The 23,847-nt window shown below is 40.4% G+C and overlaps 2 protein-coding genes across 4 annotated transcripts in view; one reads left to right on the top strand and one right to left on the bottom strand.

Annotated features, from left to right (window-relative positions):
- The window catches only part of SNAP23 (synaptosome associated protein 23), a 35,127-nt gene extending 32,906 nt beyond the window's left edge, over positions 1–2,221 (bottom strand). The window contains exon 1 of one of the 2 annotated variants that reach the window (XM_076004281.1): positions 2,081–2,221. Coding sequence is in view for 1 of the 2 variants with exons in the window: in XM_076004280.1 (XP_075860395.1) it covers positions 1,980–2,002 (23 nt within the window). In the remaining variant the exon portion in view is untranslated. The other variant, XM_076004280.1, reaches the window with a different exon arrangement.
- A 2,653-nt stretch (positions 2,222–4,874) lies between these two features.
- The window catches only part of ZNF106 (zinc finger protein 106), a 66,151-nt gene continuing 47,178 nt past the window's right edge, over positions 4,875–23,847 (top strand). For both annotated transcript variants that reach the window (XM_012766510.2, XM_012766507.2), the window contains exon 1: positions 4,875–5,036. The gene's annotated coding sequence lies outside the window, so the exon portion shown is untranslated. The remainder of the gene's footprint in view (positions 5,037–23,847) is intronic.

Raw genomic sequence — 23,847 nt, 5'->3', positions numbered from 1 at the left:
ATTAGGCCCAAAGCAGTATTTTTCAAAGTGCAAAGCAAGAACATGATTTTAGCTGTTACATATGGAAGGTGTGCATTTAATAGTTACATATTCATTATAACGTATACTAGGAAAATGGTATAAAACACACCAAAATCATGATTTCACAGATTATCACTTTGGACAAGAGTAATGTTAAAAAAAAAATTAAAAATATGAAGTAGGCTGAGCGCAGTGGCTCACACCAGTAATCCTAGCACTTTGGAAGGCCAACATGAGAGGATGGTTTGAGATCAGGAATTCGAGACCAGTCTGTGCAATATTGCAAGACCCTGTCTCTATAAAAAATAGAAACAATTAGCAGGGCATGCTGGCTTATACTTGTAGTCCCAGCTACTTGGGAGGCTGAGGCAGGAGGATCACTTAAGCCCAGGAGTTTGAGGTTGCAGTGAGATACAATGATGCCACTGCACTCTAGCTCATGTGACAGAGCAAGAGCCTGTCTCAAAAAAAAAAAAAAAAGAAGTAAAATATTAACAGAAAGTATTTTAAATGGCAAAAATCATGATGGTGGTAAGATTCATAAGTGAAGATCCACCAGCTATCCTTTAAGCATAGGCCTGTTTTCATTTACTTTCCTTTGGTTCTAGATTGTGTTCTGAATGATGGGGATGTGACCTTTAGTTAAGTGAGCTTGTGTACTGTATTTATGTTCATTCACAGCAAAAGAAACCAACACCAAGATGCATACAAAAATTCTACTATTTAGAAGAAAGAGCGTAATATTGTAAGGAAAATAATGACACAAAAAGTCATCACTATTCCTGAACTGTAACAGCAATTTTCTAGTGCATACTCACAAGCTAAAAACCCTAACAAGACTGGTAAATATTTAAGAAGCAAGCTAAGTTATATGATCATTTACTTTCACATGCCCTGTCAAAGCAACATGGTAATGTGAGAAGAGGTGTTTGTCCTACCTGCTGATATTTATATGAATGCATTCTTTCTCATACCTCCTGCTAAAAGAATGAATGACAAGGGATCATTTGATGCCTATGGAGGCATCAACTTTGCTGGTGGTAGAATAATAATTTTTCTTACTTTGCTATGAAACATTCTAAGATTAGATTTCAAAGTATTCTAGCTAATGATGTCTCCTGAATTTCAAGCGTGGTATTTTTCAGGATAGGCAAGAACGTGGAAGAATCATTTCTATACGGCTATATTTGCACAATTACTATTTTACTGGGATATTTAAAAACAGTCTTAGTGGTAGCAGGGCAGTTGCAGTAATAACCCTCTCAATTCCTGGAATATCTGCTACCAAGAAGCAACACTGCTTTCACATGAGGGAACAGTGTCAGAAAGCTGCCAGTATCCAAACTCCCCTCTCGCTCTCCTAGTCGCCGTCCCACTACCCCCACTGCAGATGACAAGTAGCAAAAGGCGAAATTATACTCCCCTCTCGTCTCCCTCCCCCAACTTTTTTTGTTTTTTGATTTCCTCCTACCATCAGCTACCTTTCCTAACACTGTAGTGACTAATGATTAAAAAATAAAAAAAAAAAGAATGAGGTGAAAGAGCACTTTACAGTACTTCTCTCTCCCCTCCACCCACTACTCCAACTCTGAATTGTGAAATTCATTCTTTTGCTGATTCTTTTTTTCGTACAGGAAAACCGCGAGGTAAGGGTGGACATTCCTAGAGAGCAAGGGCTATCCAATGCCACAACTTCGGAATCCTATTTAAACAATTATCTCAGAGCTATCTGATCACTGTGTTCACCATACAGTCTATTAATCTCGACCACAGCAACACAGTGGGGGTGAGAAAGTGGGAGTTGAACTCTGCTTGGTTTCCAGGATGGGTCCAGGGACCACCATCCTGCCACCCTTCCTCCCCCAGCGTCTCGAACGTCTCCTAGCGCCTTGCGTCCTCGCTCCGGCCGGATCTGCCGAGTCCGGGCCAAAGCGCCCCCTCCTCCTCTTAAGCCTGACCTCACCAACTTTTCAACCGTCATGATATACTCTTTCTCCTCAGGACATTCTCCCAATCTTCATCCCGGCCAGCTCCCTGAGTCCTACTCCTGGAGACTCACCAAGCGGTTCCGGTCACTCCTCTCCGGCCTCGGCAGCTCGGACACCCCCAGACCGGACTTAGAACTGCACCCCTGTCGCGCCTGCGCGCGCCAAGCCCGCGCGCGTGCGCACTTCTCCGGCGCAGCCGGCGCGGACACACCTCTGCAGTTGAAGCCAATCATGGTGCAGGGGGGGTTTAAATCTCCCTGCCACGCAGGCGGAGAGCCCGGGAACTCACCCGTTAACCGGATAGGTTCCAGACCCGCCCGAAGGTGGGAGTTGTTCATGCAACAAACATTTATCAGAGGCAAGCCGTTTGCCAGGGATTGTGCGGGATGAACACTGAGGAAAAGAATGCTTTCCCTGCTTTACAGGGTTTTTTAATCTGCCTAGACTGAGAGAGAGATTTGTAAACAAATTACAGTGGGTAGAATACAGCGCACCGCACGTAGAAAATCCAAGGCGCCTTTGGCTCACAGTGAACAAAGCGTTTTATTCTTAGGGGTGCCTGGAAGGGTTCCTGGAGGAAGTGACTTTTGAGTCATGAAGGATAAGCAGGAGTTCCCCCGGAAGTCCAGGAGAGAGGGAGATAGTTTTCCAGGCTGTGGAAACTATCTATGTCAAGAACAGCATAATGCCTTCCTAAGAAAGTGGATGATTATTTTAAACCACTGGCTCCAGGAACCCTTCCACCCACTTCTAAGAATAAAACAAAGTGCTGGAAATAAAAAACGAGTGTTTCAAAGAAGAGGTAGTCTATTCCTAAGAGATGGAGGAAGATGAAGCCTGAAAAATGTTTTTTGAATTAGTAACACAGAGGTCATTGGTGATCTAAGTGAAAGCTGGTGGAATGATGGGGTTGAAAAATAGATTGCAATAGTTTGTAGAGGAGGGAGATGCAGAAATGGGGACATGTAGAATACTTTTGGAAAGTTTGGCCTCCCTAGGAGGGAGAGAAGATCATGAGGGGGTCAAGATTTTTTATTGTTGTTGTTAGAATTAAGATAGGAGAAACTTGAACATGGTTGGGAAGATCCACCTGAGAGAAAACAGTTCAACAAAAAAAGAGAAAGGAGAAGGGATAGTCAGTAGGTAAAGATCTTGAAAAGGTAAGAGTAGAGGCAATTCAAAGCACTGGCAGAAGGAATGGTCTTGGAAGAGAAGAAGAGAGAGGGGGAAAAGATACTGCTTCAATTATAATAAGAGGAAGTATGTGTGTGTTTGTAAGTTTCAGTGTTTAGTTAAGTAACAGGAAGTTAAAGAATTGTTCTCAATTGATGACCTGTTTTCTCTGTGAAGTAGAAGGCGAGGTCATCTCCTGATAGAAAAGGACATGGTATTGGTAGTTTTAAGGAAAGTTGAGAAGACTTGGAATACTGTTGTAGAAAGTGATAGAACAAATTGACCAGAGAAAAGTAGTAAGACTGGTAAGCAGTACTGAGGGCCTGTTGATAAAAATGAACTCACCAGTTTCTGCCCCTCTGTGTAGCTTTCTCAAGTAGTAATCATTTCTTGAGGGTTGAAGTAGATAAAACGTATAGTTGAGTTCATTTAGGGTTGAGATGGTCATTAATAATAATGCCATGTTTCTTAATCAGGGACAATTTTGCCCTCCAGGGGACTTTGGCAATGTCTGGAGATGTTTGTAGATTATTGTGATGATGAGGGGGTACTACTAGCATCTAGTGTCCAGTGATGCTGCTAAACATCTTACAATGCATAGGACAGCCCCTGACAACAAAGATTTATCTGCTCCAAAATGTCAACATTTCCAAGATTGAGAAAACTTGACCTAGGGTTACTTGGTGCTCACCAATACCTGACCTTGAGGTCTTCTATGGCTTTTCCTTGGATTATGGTCCTGAGCTTATAGGGTAAAGGGTTCCATTGCATGCCTTTAAAGGAGGTAGAATGAACAGCATACTGCAGACCTTGAGTGTGTCAAGGACTTGTGATGTCATAAATACAGAATTGGAAGTTTCCTAAACCTCTAGAAGCAAATCTGGATTTACACATAAATGGAGGTAGCTGCTTTGAAGGTCTTGTTAAATAGAGATGTTATTATAATTTCAATAGTATAGAAGGGGTAACACTTCACATCATTATCAACCTTAATGTAACTTCATTTATCTGACTAGTCTTGGTCACTAAAATAGGGTCCTGAAGGTATGGACTAAGTTTAATGACAAATATAAATACTATTAGGTATGAGTAAGAATATAATCATTGGTATTGATGGAATGTCTACTCTGTGATAGGCATCGTTCATGGATAGGCAACTAGTTGTCCTACGTTATCTCATTTAATTCCGGCAACACCCTGTGAGATATCATTATGCTAATTTTAACTCGGGATACTGAGGTTCCGAGAAAACTTGTAATTTGCCCAAAGTCACAAATTACTAGTAGCTAAAAGAAGATTTGAACACAGGTCTGTCTGTTCTAAAGCTCTTGCAGCTTACATTAAACTTTAAGTTCCACAAGGAAGGAGTGGTGTGAAGATTTAGCCGACACAGTTGCCACTCTCTAAAGGGAATGGCGGGCACTTCGGAAGAGAGTAGGAGACAAGGGGAGGCCCAGAAAGAGCACGGAGAGAATGAAAAAGGGTCCATGGGAGGCTTAGTTACAGCGTCCAATGCAGCGGACTAAGTCTTGCGCCCGCTGGTCCACCTTTGTTTGTTCCTCCATTCTTTTTGCGAAAAGCCTTTTCCCCTTGTGTCCGTTGTTCACTCTCTTGTGTTCAAATAAAGCTAGAGTATTGAGAAAGGCGGACCGCAAAGGGGGGGAAAAAAGGGAGCGTGACGGCGTCGGTGTGCGCCTGCGTGCTGGCGGCGGCGGCGGCGGCGGCGGTGCCCGGCGGGGAGCGGGTCCGGAGCAGGCTCCCGGACCCGAAACTGAAAGGGCCGTCTGGGGCGTCAGGGAGCTCCCTCGCCTGGCCCTCGGCGGCCTGATGGAGTAAGAGGGGTCGGCTGTGAATGTGAGTATCGAGCGGCCGGCCTCCGTTGAGCGGATCGGAGCCGGAGGATCCAGGTGGTCTGCCCCTTAGGGAGGTTGTGGGGCTGCAAGACGCGGCCGGGTCTCTGCTCCTGCAGGCTGCGGCGCAGGGGCAGCCCAGTTGTCCTTCTCCCAGAGCCGGCGCGGGTTTACGGGCGGGCGGTGCTGCTGGGTTCGGGGTACGGATTTTCGCGGGGGCGTTCCAGCTCTGCTCGCAGCCCCAGAAGCAAATGTGGCTCCAAAGCCTTGACCTTTAGGAGAAGCCGCTGACTTTTCTTCAGCTCTCAGTTGAGCAGGGAGCCCAAAGACCCTGGTTCTTAAAGGTTGTGGGTCTCAGGCCAGGGGCACCTTTCGGCCTGTTGTGAGTGCCAGCCTCCGTTCTCTTTCCTCCTCTTCGCCTTCTCTCCTCGTGGGATGCGTCTTAATAATAGCAACTAATTATGGAGCTTTTAGTATGTGTCCGTTTAATATTTAGTTCGAATCTCGGTGCATAATTACGGAGAGGACATGCTTTGCACCCTCTCGCCTCCTTCAGTCTGTTCAGTTTAATCCTCTTGGAGAGTAAGATTAAGCCACCTTGTTGGGAAGTTTGCGATTTCCGAGGCTTTTCGCGATTTGAGACTGCCGTCCTAGTTAAGGGAAGTTCTTCTCTTCCATCCAAATGAGCGCTTTATAAACCATAATGGTTTATACCCAGATTATTCAAGCCACAATAACTTTAGAGTACTTGCTAAGAGTTTAGTGCTGTTGTAAATCCTATGGGAAGTCTTAAAATTTGTTTTAATCCCTGTTCTCAAGTTTGATGGTGAATGAAACAGTGGAAGATAACATTTGGATTCAACTAGGATTTATTTAGCACTGGTGGTTCCATGCTGTAATGGTGAGCACTCTGGACTCTGAATCTGGTGTGTAGCACGTGTGCCAAATACACTCAGGTGTCACAAAAAAGAATTAATGAGATACTGTAGTGGAAGGTGATTGTTTTGCAAGACATTTCAGATTCTGGTAGTAATTTGCTTAAGCTAACCTAGCCAGGGTAAGTGGCAAAATTCATCTAATAGATGCCAAAGCTCATCTTTTTCCTGTTACACCAAGTTAGATATTCTAAGCACTTCTGCTGGGAAAGCAGACGGCATTACAATTACAGTTTCTAGAGTTAAGTCTGTTTTTTTCTTTTTCTACAGTTAAGTCGAGTTTAGAAAATGGTAGGAGCCCCTACTTAGATAATACTTAGATGGTTTTTGAAGAAAACTTTACAATAGCCTGGAAGGAGGAAGAGGATGTGAAAGAGTCTGATCAGGTTAATGTTCAGAACCTATTGCTTTAATTAAAAGGAGGATATTTAAAAAGGAAAAACTAGCCAAGCAGGGTGGCTCGTGCCTGTAGTCCCAGTTATTGAGGGGCTGAGGTGGGAGGATAGCTTGAGACCAGAAGTTTGAGACCTGCCTGGGCAACATAGTGAGGACTGTCTTAAAAAAAACAGAAAAAGAAAAACTGTGAATGGTGATTATTGTACTTCTAGATTAGAGCACATACAGTCTGAAGGCTACTCTACAAGAGATGTAAGAAATATGGTAGGTGCTAGACTACTTGGTCCTGGGACCAGGAATGGCTCAGAGAGAAGTACACTTACTTTGTGTTTTGTAATTGAATTTCTTAGTGGAAAGTTGAGGATTAATTTGTGTACCCAGTGAATAAGAGCACCTAGGCAGACAAGTTACCTATGAATACTCTAATTGCACCTGTAGTATGTGAAATTGCTAATGGTAATGTTGCAGTCAATTGTGTTTTGTTTTTTTAATCTGAAAGAGGCTACCAAGAAATATGAGTTTCCAGGTGTGATCTGGAAGTACTGGTTAAATAAATTTGTGTATTTGTTAGAATGAGCCAGTTTTATATGTGCTAATATTGAGTGATCTCCAAGATACAGTGAGAAAGAAAGAAAAGATACACCAGAGGATGTGCATTTTGTAGCCATTGTGGTTTTAAAAAATGTGTTGCATATACAGTTGGCCCTCCATATCCATTGTTTCTGCATCCATGGATTCAACTAACCAACAGATAACATTGAGGAAAAAAATTCCACAAAGTTCCAAAAAGCAAAACTTGAATTTGCCAAGTGCTGGGTACTGCATTGCATCCATTACAAATGAAGTCATGTGTGCATTGTATCATGTATCATAAGTAATCTAGAGATGATTTAAAATATAAAGGAGGATGTGTGTAGGTTTTATGCAAATATTACACCATTTTATGTAATAAGGTCTTGAGCATCCTCAGATTTTGGTATCCACAGCGGTTCCTGAAACCAATACCCCATGGATACCAAGGGACAGGGACGACTGTATAGGCATAGAATATCTGTGGAAGGTAGTTGAAATCAGAGACAGAAAGTAGAATGGTAGTTGCCAGTGGTTGGGGAAGGAGGAAATGAGTTACTGTTTAATAGGTACAGAGTTTTGGTTCCACAAGATGAAAATAATTATGGAGATGGATGGTGGTGATAGTTGTACAGCATTATGAATATAGTTAATAACACTAAACTATACACTTAAAATGGCTAAGGTGGTAAATTTTATGTTGTATATTTTAACACAAAATGGAAATAAATTTCTTGAATACATAAGAAACTGGTAAGAGTGGCTGGAGGTGTTGGTGGCTGGGAAACAGGGGAGCAGAATAATTTTCTGCAATTTTACTTTTTTTTTTTTTTTGAAATGAAGCCTTGTTCTGTTGCTCCAGCTAGAGTGCAGTGGCATCCATATAGCTCATTGCAACCTCATGCTTCTGGATTCAAGCAATCCTCCTGCTTAGTCTTATGAATAGCTGGGACTACAGGCACATGCTGGCATGACAATGCCCAGCTAATTTTTTTACTTTTTGTAGAAACGATCTCACTATGTTGCCCAATTGGTCTGAAACTCCTGGCCTCACGAGATTCTCCCATTTCAGCCTCCCAAAGTGCTGGGATTAGAGGCGTGTGCTGGCCTTATTATGAAAAAATTTTAAACAACCATAGAAGTACAGAAAATAATATATTGAACCCCTATAAATCTATCCCTTAGATTTTATTTATTATTTGTTTGGTTTTTTTCTCTTGGAAAATAGTTCAGCATATCCCTTAGATTTTATTTTATTTTATTTTATTTTTTGAGACAGAGTCTGGCTTTGTTGCCCAGGCTAGAGTGCCGTGGCATCAGTCTAGTTCACAGCAACCTCAAACTCCTGGGCTCAAGCGATCCTACTGCCTCAGCCTCCCAAGTAGCTGGGACTACAGGCATGTGCCACCATGCCCAGTTAATTTTTTGTATATATATATTTTAGTTGGTCAATTAATTTCTTTCAATTTTTTTTAGTAGACACGGAGTCTCACTCAGGCTGGTTTCAAACTCCCGACCTCGAGCAATCCGCCCACCTCGGCCTCCCAGAGTGCTAGGATTACAGGCATGAGCCACCATGCCCGGCCATACATTGCTATCTATCTATCTATCTATCTATCTATCTATCTATCTATCTATCTATCTATCTAAATATCTATGAGGCAGAGTCTCCCTCTGTCATCCAGGCTAGAGTGCAGTGTCGTCATCATAACTCACTGTAGTCTCAAACTCCTGAGCTCAAGTGATCCTCCTGCCTCAGCCTCCTGGGTAGCTGGGACTATAGGCACGTACTACCACATCCTATTTTTCTATTTTTTTTTTTTTTTTTTTTTTTGTAGAGACAGGGCTTTGCTCTTGCTTAGGTCTGGAACTCCTACCCTCAAGCGATCCTCCCACCGCGGCCTTCTGGAGTGCTAGGATGACAGGCATGAGCCACCGCGCCCGGCCTTGCATTTGATTTTTATGTGTCTTGAAGTCTCGTTTACTATAGAACAAGTTACTTTTTTCGGTCTTTCTTCCCCCTTCCCCCCATAACTTATTGAAGAGACCTAGTCAGTTATCTAGATTTATCTAATTGATCCCTGGTGATAAAATTTAACGTGTTACTACAATCCGGAAGCCAGAGCAGAACACTTGATTGGATTCAGGTTAAACACTTTAGGGATGATGATACAGGCTGTGCTATATATTCTAGTTTTCCCGCTATTAGTGATGCTGTGATAGATTAGTGAATTTAGGTGGGAGTGTGAGTCCTCCATTGTTAAGTTACATGTCTCTCCTTGAAACCAGCTATAAGCCCTGTTATTGTTCCTTTTTTTTTTTTTTTTTTTTTTTTGGTAGCAGAGGATGGTTACGATCCATCGACTATTGTTCCTTTTAAATTTTGAAACGACTAGTATTACTTATTCAAAATATAAATGATTACTTTTGGGTGGGGGACAGGATCTCACTCTTTGCCTAGGTTCAAGTGCAGTGGCACAATCATAGCTCCTTGTAACCTCGAACTCCTGGGCTCAAGTAATCCTCCCACCCCAGTCTCCCAAAGCATTAGGATTACAGGCATGAGCCACTGCCTAGCCTAAATAATTACTTTTAAAAATACGATGCTAACTGTAAGAAATTGCTGGGTTTTTTTTTTTTTTTTAACTGAATCTGTATTAACTATTCCCTTTTTATAGAGGAGAAATTTGAAGTTTGGAGAGATTTACTCAAAATAGTAGACCTATGAAGTATTTTTGTCTAATTTCAAGGTTTATGCTTTTTGTAAATTTAAATTAAAATTTTTTGTAGAGACGGGAGGTCTCCCTATTGCCCAGGCTGGTCTCAAACTTCAAGCCTCAAGCAATCCTCTTGCTGGAGGCCTCCCAAAATGCTGGGATTACAGGCGTGAGCCACTATGCTTGGTGGGTCCATGCTTTTTCTACAATACTTTGTAAACTATAAACTGGTATATAAATGTTAAATATTGTTACTCTAGGACAGGCATCCTCAAACTACGGCCTGCGGGTCACATGCGAGTGTTTTTGCCCGTTTTTTTTTTTTTTTTTTTTTTTTTACTTCAAAATAAGATATGTGCAGTGTGTGTAGAAATTTGTTCATAGTTTTTTTTAAACTATAGTCTGGCCCTCCAACCATCTGAGGGAGAGTGAACTGACCCCCTGTTTAAAAAGTTTGAGGACCGCTGCTCTAGTAGTTATGCTACTTGTACCTTCATTGTACTTTTTTGGACATATTAATATCTAATAAAATTATAATTTTTGCAGTATCAGTAAATCAAGATAAATTTATATAGCATGATAGTCTGTAGTTAGCCATTCTGAAAGTTCAAAATATATGAAAGTCAAACCTCTTGATTTCTGAAGTTCCAAAAAACTTCCATGCCTGGAACCGTCATGCAGTCTTTACTCTCAGACTTAAAGTCTTCTATGTTTTAAAAAAAAATTGTGGGCCGGGCGCTGTGGCTCACGCCTGTAATCCTAGCTCTTGGGAGGCCGAGGTGGGCGGATTGCTCAAGGTCAGGAGTTCAAAACCAGCCTGAGCAAGAGCGAGACCCCGTCTCTACTATAAATAGAAAGAAATTTAATTGGCCAACTGATATATATATAAAAAATTAGCCGGGCATGGTGGCGCATGCCTGTAGTCCCAGCTACCCGGGAGGCTGAGGCAGAAGGATCACTCGAGCCCAGGAGTTTGAGGTTGCTGTGAGCTAGGCTGACGCCACGGCACTCACTCTAGCCTGGGCAACAAAGCGAGACTCTGTCTCAAAAAAAAAAAAAAAAAAAATTGTGGGTTAAAAAAAATGTGTATTCCCTCCCCTCTTCCCCAATCTCTCTTTCCCTCTCTTCCATTTTTCCTCCCCTTTCCCCCAAAAAGGGGGCGAAGGGTATGGCTTTTTGATTTTAGTTTTAAAAACAATAATGTCAGTAATGTGTATTGCTTAAAATTTGGAAAGTACGAGTGAAAAGTAAATCCATTCCTGACCTTTAGGCCCTCAGTTCTTTTCCCAGAGGCCATGTCTGCTTCCAGTTTCTAGGGCATCCCTCCGGAGATAGTCTACATGTTTGTATCATCAGGGTAAATTCTAGCAGTTTAATCTAAAATAGTACTGTTATACTCCAGTTTTTATTGTTTGTTTCTATTCCAAACATCGTCGTTAAGTTGTATTCATTTATTCAACACATATTCAATACCTAGCCTATACCAAATTGTGTGCCAGGTAATGAGAATAAAATGATGAATAAGAAGGCCTTCCTGCCAGCCACCATGGAGCTTGCAGTCTACGGGGAAAGGCATTCATTAAACTAATTGTACTAATAATTAAATACAGCAAAGATTTAGTGAGTACCTACTTTGTATAAAATACTTGTGTGGATTTACTAATTTATTCCTCACAACAGCCCCATGGCATTGATGTTAATATTCTTATTTTATAAATGTGGAAACTGAAGCACAGGAAGATTAAATTATTTAAGATCTCACAGCTAGTGAATAATAGAGCCAGGTTTCAAACACAGGTGATCTGACTACAGAGCTCTTTTTTTTTTTTTTTTTTTTTTTTTTTATTGCTAATAAGGAAAAGCAAACTACAGAGCTCTTGCTCTTAACCATTACCCAAATGTAGTGGTTTTCAATGAACTTGGGATCATCCTTCAAGGTGGTCTGGAAATTTGTGGGGGTGTTTTTTCAAAATGATTGGCTTTAGTGGGTTGGAGATAAGGGATGTTAGATATCTTGCCATGTAAGGGACATCCCTGTATACTAAAAAATTGTTTCACATCTTGTATCACTTTTTTTTTTTGAGACAGAGTCTCTGTTGCCTGGGCTAGAGTGCTGTGGTGTCAGCCTAGCTCACAGCAACGTCAAACTCCTGGGCTCAAGCGATCCTCCTGCCTCAGCCTCCCAAGTAGCTGGGACTATAGGCATGCGCTACCATTCCTGGCTAATTTTTTTCTATATAATTTTAGTTGTCCAGCTAATTTCTTTCTAGTTTTAGTAGAGATGGGGGTCTCGCTCTTGCTCAGGCTGGTCTCAAACTCCTGAGCTCAAATGATCTGCCCGCCTCTGCCTCCCAGAGTGCTAGGATTATAGGCGTGAGCCACCACGCCCAGCCTTGCATCACTTTTTAAATAAATTTTATTTTTAAAATTGACCAATAAATACCGTGTACAACATGAAGCTTCAAAATATGCATACAGTAAGTCCTCACTTAACCTTGTTAATAAGTTTGTTTGTTTGTTTGTTTGTTTTTAATTTAAGAGTCTTCAGGTTAGGCCAGACGCAGTGGCTCACGCCTGTAATCCTAGCACTCTGAGAGGCCTAGACAGGAGGATTGCTTGAGCTCAGGAGTTCGAGATCAGCCTGAGCAAGAATGAGACTGCCGTCTCTACTAAAAATAGAAAGAAATTAGCCAAACAACTAAAAATAGAAAAAGTTAGCCAAGCATGGTGGCACATACCTGTAGTCCCAGCTACCTGGGAGGCTGAGGCAGGTGGATCACTTGAGCCCAGGAGTTTGAGGTTGCTGTGAGCCAGACTGATGCCACGACACTCTAGCCCAGGCAAGAAAAAAAAAAGAGAGAGTCTTCAGGTTGAAGATAAGTTCTTAACCTGACTTTAAGCGAACAATTTATAACAACCAATTTTACCATAAACGAATTGATATAAACAAGAGTTAAGTTCCTGTGGCATATTTCTGGTCACAGAAACTTCACCAAACTTGTAAACAAAGACCCAAAATGTAGCCAGGTGTGGTAGCTCATGCCTGTAATCCCAGCAACTGGGGAGGCTGAGGAGGGAGGATTGCTTGAGCCAAGGAGTTAGAGGTTACAGTAAGCTATGATCTGCACTCCAGCCTGGGCAATGAGGTGAGACCTTGTCTCTAAAAGAATAACCAAAAGATCAACAGTTCCAATATTTTTTTTTCTTTTTGAGATGTGATCTAGCTACATTGCCCAGGCTGATCTCAAACTCCTGGGCTTCCCACTGTACCCAGCTGTACTTCTAATACTAAACATTGAAATAAATGTGAGCCATAGATAAATTTAAGAAAGAGTGGTAAAAACAAGATAATTATTTACTCAATTTTTGGTGATTCAGTGAATGATGGTGATTGTGGTCGTGGTGGGTTAAATCAATGAATACATGTTTGCAAAGTGAAAATTGTAAGGAGAAGCTCCTACCACCACACAGTTCCAAAACAATAACAAATATAGTGGACTCACTGAGTGTTTTCATATCACATTGTTTATTGTCCTGTATTTGTATGCATACTGTATACTTTATGAATTTTTATTTATAGTAATTTGTGTTCATTCATTTTCCAACCTGGTTATTCCAGTTCTGGGCTGAGGGGGGCTGGAGCCTATTCCGGTAACTTAGGGTACAAGACAGGACCCTACCTCGGACAGGATGCCATTCCATTGCAGGGCACACTCAGACACACACCCACACTCAGTCAGACTCGGACCATGTAGACATGCCAGTTCACCTAACAAGCACATCTTTGGGATGTAGGAGGAAACCAGAGTACCCAGAGAAAACCCATGCAGACATGAGGAAAACATGCGGATTCTACACAGACAGTGACCTTATCCAAGAATCAGTTTTTTTCCCTCGTCAACATTAAAATGACATGGAACAAAATGACATCATTTGAGGACCTACTGTACGTTGTGGAATGGCTAGATTAAGTTAATTAACATATATATTATATTAGAATTTTTTCTAGTGAGAACACATCTCTTGCATCACTTTCTAATGTCCCAGAAGATGTTCATGTGGGTGAAAAAATCTGTTTATAATTATCTGAGCCTAGAACTAAATTAGTTTTGCATATAAATACACAGTATTTTTTGTATGAAGCATAGCTACCATGTTAAGGCATCGTGCTTTCTTTAGAAAGATTTTTTAGGACTTGGTCACTATTTTGGAAACTCATAGCAATTATTCATGGTATTTTTTTTACCAACAATATAAGATATCAATGTCTTTTTGTAGTTGTCAACATTCATAGTTCTTTTTGCGACAGAGTCTCGCTTTGTTGCCCAGGCTAGAGTGAGTGCCGTGGCATCAGCCTAGCTCACAGCAACCTCAAACTCCTGGCTCAAGCAATCCTCCTGCCTCAGCCTCCCAAGTAGCTGGGACTACAGGCATGTGCCACCATGCCCAGCTAATTTTTTCTATATATATGAGTTGGCCAATTAATTTCTTTCTATTTATAGTAGAGATGGGGTCTCGCTCTTGCTCAGGCTGGTTTCAAACTCCTGACCTCAAGCAATCCGCTCACCTCGGCCTCCCAGAGTGCTAGGATTACAGGCGTGAGCCACCGTGCCCAGCCAACATTCATAGTTTTATGTCTTCTAATATAGTCATGTCCAAGCATTTATATATTGAAATACATATTATTTTATAATCATTTTTCTTTAATTTTTTTATTATAGTTAGCATATTATATTGATATTTTAAATGTTATACACATAAGTTATAGTAGCTCTGAATTTCATTTCAGGAAGGATAAAGAAGTTATTACAAAATATTTACAATAAAAGGCAAGTATGAAATACTTTTTTTTTTTTTTTTAAAGAGACAGGGTCTTCCTCTGTCATCTAGTTTGGAGTGCAGTGGCGTAATCATGGCTCACTGCTGCCTTGAGCTCAAGTGATCCTTCAGCTTCAGCCTCCCAAGTAGCTGGGAGTACAGGCATGTGTCACCACACCTGGCTAATTTTTTTTTTTTTTTTTCATTTTTTTGGACATGGGGTCTCACAATGTTGCCTAGGCTGGTCTCCAATTCCTGGCCTCAAGCAATCCTCCTGCCTCAGCCTCCTGAGCTTCCTGGGATTATAGTCAAGAGCCACTGTGCCCAGCTTAAAATATCTTTAAGGAAAAAAGTGTGGGTACTGGGAGGCTGGCAGATGGGTACGCTGGAAATTGTTATAATTCCTCTATTTTTATGTATGAATGAAATGTTTTAGATAAAAGGGTATTGGGCCTGGTATGAGTCTGGTATGGTTGAGAATTGCTGCTCTACTACCTGCCTCAGAAATAGTTACAGTTGTAATAAGTACTATAAAGAAGGGACAGAATTTTAGGACAACAGTGCACAGTAAGGGAATATGACCTCATCTGGGAGGTGAGGAAGTACTTCCCCAGGCAACTGAGCTTTGGACTGAGATTTGAAGGATAAGCTAAATGAAAGAAGGCAAGAGCATTCCAGGAAGAGGGACCAGCTTATGAAAAAACCCTAAGTGGGGAGGAGTGTGGTCGATGGGAAGAATTGAAAATGCCATTTTAGGCCTGGCGTGGTGGCTCACTCCTATAATCTTAGCACTCTGTGAGGCAAGCTTGAAGGATTGCTTGAGTTTAGGAGTTTGAGACCAGCCTGAGCAAGAGTGAAATCTAGCTCTACAAAAAAGAGAAAAATTAGCTAGGTGTGGTAGGTGCCTGTCTGTAGTCCTAGCTACTTGGGTGGCTGAGGTAGGAGGATCAGTGGAGCCCAGGAGTTTGGGGTTGCAGTGAGCTATGATGACGCTACTCACTCTATCCCAGGCAACAAAGTGAGACTTTGTAACAAAAAAAAGAAAGGAAAAAGAAAGAAAATGCCATTTTGTCTGGAGCACAGATTTCCAGGGGGAAAGTAGCTTAAACCTATATAGTACACATTGGTGAGGGTTATGTCAAGTGAGCCTTTTAAATATTTTGGTTTATATCTTAAATAATTGAATGCCATTGAAGGGCTTTTAAAAATAAAGGACTGAGGCATAAAACATAAGCATGTGTGGGAATGGCTTTTTCAGTGTATGGTTGAGGGAACCGCAGAAGTATATGTAGAGATGGAAGTGCCGTAAAAGCGAAGTAGACTGGAATGCTGAGCCACCTGATGAAGGACAGCTGCCATTCAGGATTTACCCAGATTCCAACAGACTTTATCACTAACTCTAGGGCCTCTCACTCCACCACACGATTCAGGATATGTCTTCTTTGATCAGCCCCATCTGCTTGAGCATTGCCTGGAGTCATTCAAACAGGCTGCCAGCTGTGAATCTTGTCCTGGTCCTGGCTGAGTAAGCTCCTACTCTCAGATCTTCCTGCAGGTAACTATTAAATCGGGATAGAAGGCCGGGTGCGGTGGCTCATGCCTGTAATCCTAGCTCTCTGGGAGGCCGAGGCGGGCGGATTGCTCAAGGTCAGGATTTCGAGACCAGCCTGAGCAAGAGCGAGACCCCGTCTCTACCATAAATAGAAAGAAATTAATTGGCCAACTCATATATATAGAAAAAATTAGCCGGGCATGGTGGTGCATGCCTATAGTCCCAGCTACTCGGGAGGCTGAGGCAGGAGGATTGCTTGAGCCCAGGAGTTTGAGGTTGCTGTGAGCTAGGCTGACGCCACGGCACTCACTCTAGCCTGGGCAACAAAGCGAGACTCTGTCTCAAAAAAAAAAAAAAAAAAATCAGGACAGAAATACATAAAACTACTAAAATCACTGGAGAGTGACCAAAAACGAGCAGATTCTGGAGGAGAATTGACACAAGAACAAAACTACTTGGGGCAGTTACCTGTTTTCATGGCCTCTAACTTGAGGGCAGATCCCAGTCTACGGCAGGTAGGGTGGATGAAGTTCCAACAGTAAACTGTTACTATTTGTGGCCTGAAGAACCAAAAGATAAAACTCAAGGCAACTGTAGCTTTTGGAAAGTGAGAGGAGAATTATGGAAAGTAGAGAACCAGGGAGAAGCATCAAACTCTGAATAAATTTTGCGGACAGCTGAACTATGCATGTGTGAAATACACTTCAGGAAGCCCCGGTAAGGGATAAAAGAGCTGAACTGAGATTTAAATTTTGTAAGAAAAGAGAACGAAAGAAAATGTGCTCATAAAGAATGAGTATGAAATTAAGATAACCAAATTGACATTCTAGAACTGAAAAATATTATATATATCTGAAAAAACACTCTGGCTGCACTTAATAGTAGAATAGAAATGACAGAGGAAAGGATCCACAAAATTCAAGATTGACAGAAATATTCAATATGAAGAACAGAGAAAGAGTGACAGAGGAAAAAAAAACAGATCCTCAGTGACTGAGGGCAAGAGGAAAAAAACCCAATACTTGTAACTGGAATCCTAGAAAGAGAAGAAAAAGAATGGGGGAGATAAAAATATTTGAAAAAATACAATGGCTGAAAATTGCCCAAATTTGGCGAAACGCACAAATTGGTAAATTCAGTAAGCTCAGCAAACCCAAGAAGGGTAAAACAAGAAAATCACATAAACCCCAAGAGTTTAAAGTTAAAATTATGGCTGAGTACTTCATGGTCAAACTGCTGAAAGCAAAAAATAAAAGGAAAAATCTGGAAAATAGCCTCTTTAAACAATGCATTACATAAAGAGGGACAATTATGTTCATCACTAACTAGTCATTAGAAGCAGTGGAGGCCAGAAGAGAATAGAGAGTCTTTCAGGTGCTGAAAGAAAAATCTGTCAACCCAGAATTTCAGATTTAGCAGAATAGCCTTCGAAAATGAAAGTGAAATAGATACTGTCTGGGAATTCATTGCTCACAAATCTGCCTACAAGATATACCAAAAGAAGTTCTTCAAGCTGAAGACAAAGGATACCATATGGAAATTTGGATTTTCGAAAAAGAATGAAGATTAGAAATGGTAAATAGCAGTTGGGCAGGGTGGCTCACACCTGTTATCCCAGCATTTTGGGAGGCTGAGGTGGGAGGATTGCTTGAGACCAGGAATTCCAGACCAGCCTAGGCAACATTGTGAGACCCCAACTCTACAAAAAAAAAAAAAAAAAAAGCTGGGTGTGGTGATGTGTGCCTATAGTCTTAGCTACTCCGGAGGATGAGACAGGAGGATCTCTTGAGCTCAGGAATTTAAGGCTGCAGTGACCTATGATTGGGACGCTATATTCCAGGGATGACAGAGTAAGATGCTGTCTCTAAAAAAAAAGAAAAGAAAGAAAGATAGTAAATGGATGGATATAAAAAATGGCTTTTTTCTTCATTTCTTGAAAGTATATATGACTGTTTATAACCACACACAAAAACATCATCTTGTAGAATATTGTATATATATAAAACATACACCATAAAGTATGGGATGAGAAGTGGGGGTAAATGGATCTATATGGTCGTCAGGTTTCTACATACTACTTGAAGTGGTACATTAATACTTAGCTTGGTGTCAAATGTAAAGCTGCATGTTGTAATTCCTAGAACAACCACTAGGGGGACATAATGCAAAGAAATGTTGCTCAAAAAAACTAAAGAATTAAATTAAATAATCCAAAAGAAAACAGATATAACTGAAAAATAGAGGTGTTAAAATAGTAAAGTGGTAAAGCTAATCCAACCATATTAATAATTTCATTTAATGGAATGCACACTGATTCAGTGCATAAAGACAGATTGGCTAAAAGTAAATTGAGTAAATGCATGGAAGAAGATATACCATGTAAATAGTAAGCACAAGAAGCCTGGAGTGGCTATATTCATATAAGATAAAGTAGCCTTCAAGATAAAGAGTATTGCCATGGTTAAAGGGATCATTTCATAATGATAAGGGGGTCAATTCATCAGGAATCTATAATTATAAATATGTGCCTGATATTAGATCTTCAAAATATATTAAGCAAAAATTGATACAGGTAAAGAAATAGTTCGTTAGAGATTTGAACATTCTTTAAACAACTGATAACAATGAAAAATTCGGTATAGGTGATTTTTACATAACAACTGCAGAATACACTTTTTCCTCCCCAAGTGTACATAATAGACAAAATGCTGGGCCGTAATTCTCAATAAATTTGAAAGGATTAAAATTACACAGCATATGTTCTTTGACTATAATGGAATTAAATTAAAAACCAAGATATTTAGAAAAGCCACAAATATTTGGAAATTCGGTGAAACTTCCAAATCATTTATGAGTCAAAGAAGAAATCACCAGGGAAGTTAGAAAATATTTTGAACTGAATGATAATGAAAATGTAATGTCAAAATTTGGGGTATAATTATTGGGCATCTACCCAAAGGAACAAAAGACACTCTATAAAAAAGACACCTGCACTTGAATGTTTATAGCAGCACAATTCATAATTGCAAAGATATGGAAACAACCCAAGTGCTCATCCAATACATGAGTGGATTAATGAAATGTGGTATATGTATACCTTGGAGTGCTATTCAGCTATAAGAAACAATGGTGATATAGCACCTCTTCTATTTTCCTGGATAGAGTTGGAACCCATTCTACTAAGTGAAGTATCCCAAGAATGGAAAAATAAGAACCATATGTACTCACCAGCAAATTGGTATTAACTGATCAACACCCAATTGGACATATAGGAATAACATTTATCAGGTGTTGGGCAGATGAGAGGGGGAGGAGGGGATAATACATAATGAGTGTGATGCACACCATCTGGGGTATGGACACGCTTGAAGCTCTGACTTCAGGGGAGTAAGGGGGGGAAAACAACACATGTAACCTAAACATTTGTACCCCCATAATATGCTGAAATAAAATAAAACAATAAATAAATTACAAGATGGGGAAGAATCCATATAAAAGATTTTATTGCTTATGATAAAAAAAAATTTTTTTTTAAATTTGTGGAATAACTGTCACAGCCAGAGGAGAAATGACGTAATGTGGTGTCCTGGATGACATGCTGGAAGAGAAAAATACTAGGTAAAAAATGAGGACATCTGAATAAACTATGGCTTTAAGTTAATATTATGTGTCAATATTGGCTTAATTGTGACAGATATACTAACGTAAGATGTTAATATGGGAAGTTGGATGTGGAGTAAGAGGAACTCCACTATCTTTGTAACTTTTCTTTAAATCTAAAAAAAAAAACTATTCTAAAAAAGTTTACTAAAAAATACTAAAAAAAATTGTGGGATGCAACTAAAGCAGTGCTTACAGGGAAGTTTATAGCTTTAAACACACTTATTAGAAAAGAAAAAAGATCTGAAGACAGTGACCTAAAGTTCTACCTTAAGAAGCTAGTAAATGAAGAACAAAATAGACAAAAAGTAGATAGAAGGAAAGAAATAATAAAGACAGCAGGAGAAATCAATAAAATAGTAAAAGACAAACAATATACAAAATTTGCAGACTTGGTTCTTTGGAAAGATCAATACTGACAAACCGGGAGGCTGAGGCAGCAGGATCGCTTGAGCCCAGGAGTTTGAGGTTGCTGTGAGCTAGGCTGTCTCCAAAAAAAACCCCCAAAATACTGACAAACCCATAGATTGATAAAGAAAAATGGCCGGGCGCGGTGGCTCACGCCTGTAATCCTAGCTCTCTGGGAGGCCGAGGCGGGCGGATTGCTCAAGGTCAGGAGTTCAAAACCAGCCTGAGCAAGATCGAGACCCCGTCTCTACTATAAATAGAAATAAATTAATTGGCCAACTGATATATATATATATAAAAAATTAGCCGGGCATGGTGGCGCATGCCTGTAGTCCCAGCTACTCGGGAGGCTGAGGCAGAAGGATCGCTTGAGCCCAGGAGATTGAGGTTGCTGTGAGCTAGGCTGACGCCACGGCACTCACTCTAGCCTGGACAACAAAGCGAGACTCTGTCTCAAAAAAATATATATATATGTATATATAGTTGACCTTTGAAAAACTTGGAGGTTAGGAGGTTAGGTCAGGGGTGCTGATATCCTGTGCAGTCAAAAATCTGTATATAACTTTTTTTTTTTTTTTTGAAACAGAGTCTCACTTTGTTGCCCAGGCTAGAGTGAGTGCCATGGCATCAGCCTAGCTCACAGCAACCTCAAACTCCTGGGCTCAAGCAATCCTACTGCCTCAGCCTCCTAAGTAGCTAGGACTACAGGCATCCGCCACTATGCCTGGCTAATTTTTTGTATATATATTTTTAGTTGGTCAATTTCTATTTTTAGTGGAGACGGGGTCTCGCTAAAACTGTTTTTTTTTTTTTTTGAGACAGAGTCTCGCTTGTTGCCCAGGCTATAGTGAGTGCCGTGGCGTCAGCCTAGCTCACAGCAACCTCAAACTCCTGGGCTCAAGTAATCCTTCTGCCTCAGCCTCCCAAGTAGCTGGGACTACAGGCATGTGCCACCATGCCCGGCTAATTTATATATATATTAGTTGGCCAATTAATTTCTTTCTATTTATAGTAGAGATGGGGTTTCGCTCTTGCTCAGGCTGGTTTTGAACTCCTGACCTCGAGCAATCCGCCTGCCTCGGCCTCCCAGAGTGCTAGGATTACAGGCATGAGCCACCGTGCCTGGCCTCTCAGACTGGTTTTGAACTCCTGACCTCAAGCAATCTGCCCACCTCGGCCTCCCAGAGTGCTAGGATTACAGGCGTGAGCCACCACTCCCAGCCTGTATATAACTTTTGACTCCCCCAAAACTTTACTAATAGCCTACTGTTGACAGACAGCCTTACTGATAACAAACAACTGATTAGCACATTTTTTTTCCCAGCATATTATGGGGGTACAGATTTTAAGGTTTCAATAAATGCCTATTTCCCCCCCTCCCCCCACAAGTCTGAGTCTCCAGCATGACCATCCCCCAGATGGTGATTAGCACATATTTTGTATGTTAAATGTATTATATACTGTATTCTTATAACAAAGTAAGCGTGAGGATTTTATGTTAAGGAAATCATAAGGAAAAGAAAATATACAGTTGACCCTTGAATAACTCAGGTTTGAGCTCCATTGGTGCACTTTTGCTCAGATTTTCTTTCGCCTCTGCCACCCATGAGATAGCGAGACCGACCCCCCACCTCAGCTCACTGTGAAGACAATGAGGATAAAGACATTTGTGATGGTCCACATTGCTTAGTGAATAGTAAATGTTTTCTTTTGTACTTCTACAAAATGGATAAAGATTATTAAACATACTCTTTTTCAACAAGACGAATGGAGAACAGAGCTTTTTGAGAAGAATATTGGGTAGTCAGCTAGCCTCATTCATTAGCTTGTAATGATCATAACTCATGGCACAGAATTTCTTTTTAATTTTAAAAAACTATTTTTTTAGAGATGGGATCTCTGTTGCCTAGTCTGGAGTGCAGTGGCTGAACACAGCTCACTACAGCCTCCAACTCTTGGGCTCAAGTGATCCTCCTGCCTCAGTCTCCCGAGTATCTAGGACTGCAGGAGTGTGCCACCATGCTCTTCTTGCTTTTAAATATTTTGTAGACAACGGGTGTTGCTATGCTGGTCAGGCTAGTCTCAAATTACTGTCCTCAACCCAGCCTCCCACCTCAGCCTCCCAAAGTTTTGGGATTATAGACCTGAGCCACTGCACCTGGCCATGTTACAGAGTTTTAATTTATGGTGTGAACTTTTGGCATTGCTTTGGGAAATATATATAAATGGTAGATACTGATAAATACAAGAGTACAAACTTTTAACTATTAAATAAATGCAACAAGCTGCCCAGTTACACTTTTAAAATAGTGTTTGCATAAGTTGTCTTTGGGCTTATGACTTAATTCTGTTATAACTTTTGCTAGTATTTTTTTTCCTTGTTAGGGTTAATGTTATAACCCAACTTATTTTTGGGTTATTTTTCCTTCTAGGATGTAATGCTTGCCAGGTTCCAGAATTGAGTAAGGAATTGGAACCTGACACTAGTTATAATACTGAATTACAGAATCAGACCATGCTTTGCCCTGTCCATTTCCTTGTCTGGTGGTGGATGACTTGGTGACTAAGTATGAGAGTCTGAAAGAAAAGAATCAGACATGATACGGTTTTACCTAAGGAGAATGGTAATTGTATTGACAGAATAAAAGTAATAAGGATGTTGACAAAAAGTATTTATTATAGGGTTTTTAGGATATTAGATTTAAGAAATATCATATATATTTCTCATAGTTATTTGGAGAAAAGTTGAAGGATTTCATGGTGGGTGTATTTTAATGATATGGAGGGAACTGTAAAGTGGTTAAAGTGAGGATAGCAGTTGTTTTGAGTTGCTTATTTTACTGGTATTTTGTACCTTTCCAGTCACTGTGGTTGAGATTATAGAATTGCATAGCTTGCATTTCCCTGCTCCTAATCTTTGCCAAGCCCTTTAAAGAGAGCATTGGTTCCTATCTGGAAGGCTGTGAGCTAGTTTCAGTTATTTCAGAAAGCTTAATGGTATTTATGTATTTACCCAGTTTAAGAATGTACAAATTAAAGGTCTTTTGGCTGGAATCATAGCAACTCCGTGTTTAAATACTAGATCTCCCGTATTGATTGGATATTTTGCTAGCAGTTATGCTTTTTTATATTTTAAGAAAGCGAAAATGAATATACTTCATACTTGCAGATTAGAAACATGGAGCTTTCATGTGATTATGGAGGCTTAGAAAAAAATGAGAGAAACATGGAGCTTGTGAAAAGAAACATAAAAAAGGGAGTCTTTGTTTAAAAAGTTGATATACAGTATTTTTATGTATGGCTTTATCAGTTTACATCTTTGGCTTGGAGAAATAGAAATACAGTTTGTATTTTAGTGCTTAGTTCTCAACTGAGTAATATATAAAAACTCTACAATGACTGCTATTGTTTATGCCAGAAAGTCACACTTTTTATTGACTATTGCTTCTAAGTTTTTTTTTTTTCCTGTTTTGCTTTGATGGTTAACAACTTGAAGCAGAATTTAAAACATTCCTGGGCATATTTTTTTCACCAGTTTCCCCAGCCGTTAGAATAGTACTTGATGTTCAGTAAATGATTGTTGAATGAAACTAACAAAATATGCATGTAAGTAGTAAATTTGAAGTAAATTAGGCCAGGCGCGGTGCCTGTGATCCTAGCACTCTGGGAGGCCAAGGCGGGTGAATCATTTGAGCTTAGGCGTTCGAGACCAGCCTGAACAAGAGCAAGGCCTCATTTCTACTAAAAATAGAAAGAAAT

Source organism: Microcebus murinus, chromosome 6, assembly GCF_040939455.1.
Source record: "Microcebus murinus isolate Inina chromosome 6, M.murinus_Inina_mat1.0, whole genome shotgun sequence".
NCBI classification, from domain to species: Eukaryota; Metazoa; Chordata; class Mammalia; order Primates; family Cheirogaleidae; genus Microcebus; species Microcebus murinus.
Note: the sequence above shows the minus strand (reverse complement) of the source record. Positions and strands in the feature narration are given on the sequence as shown.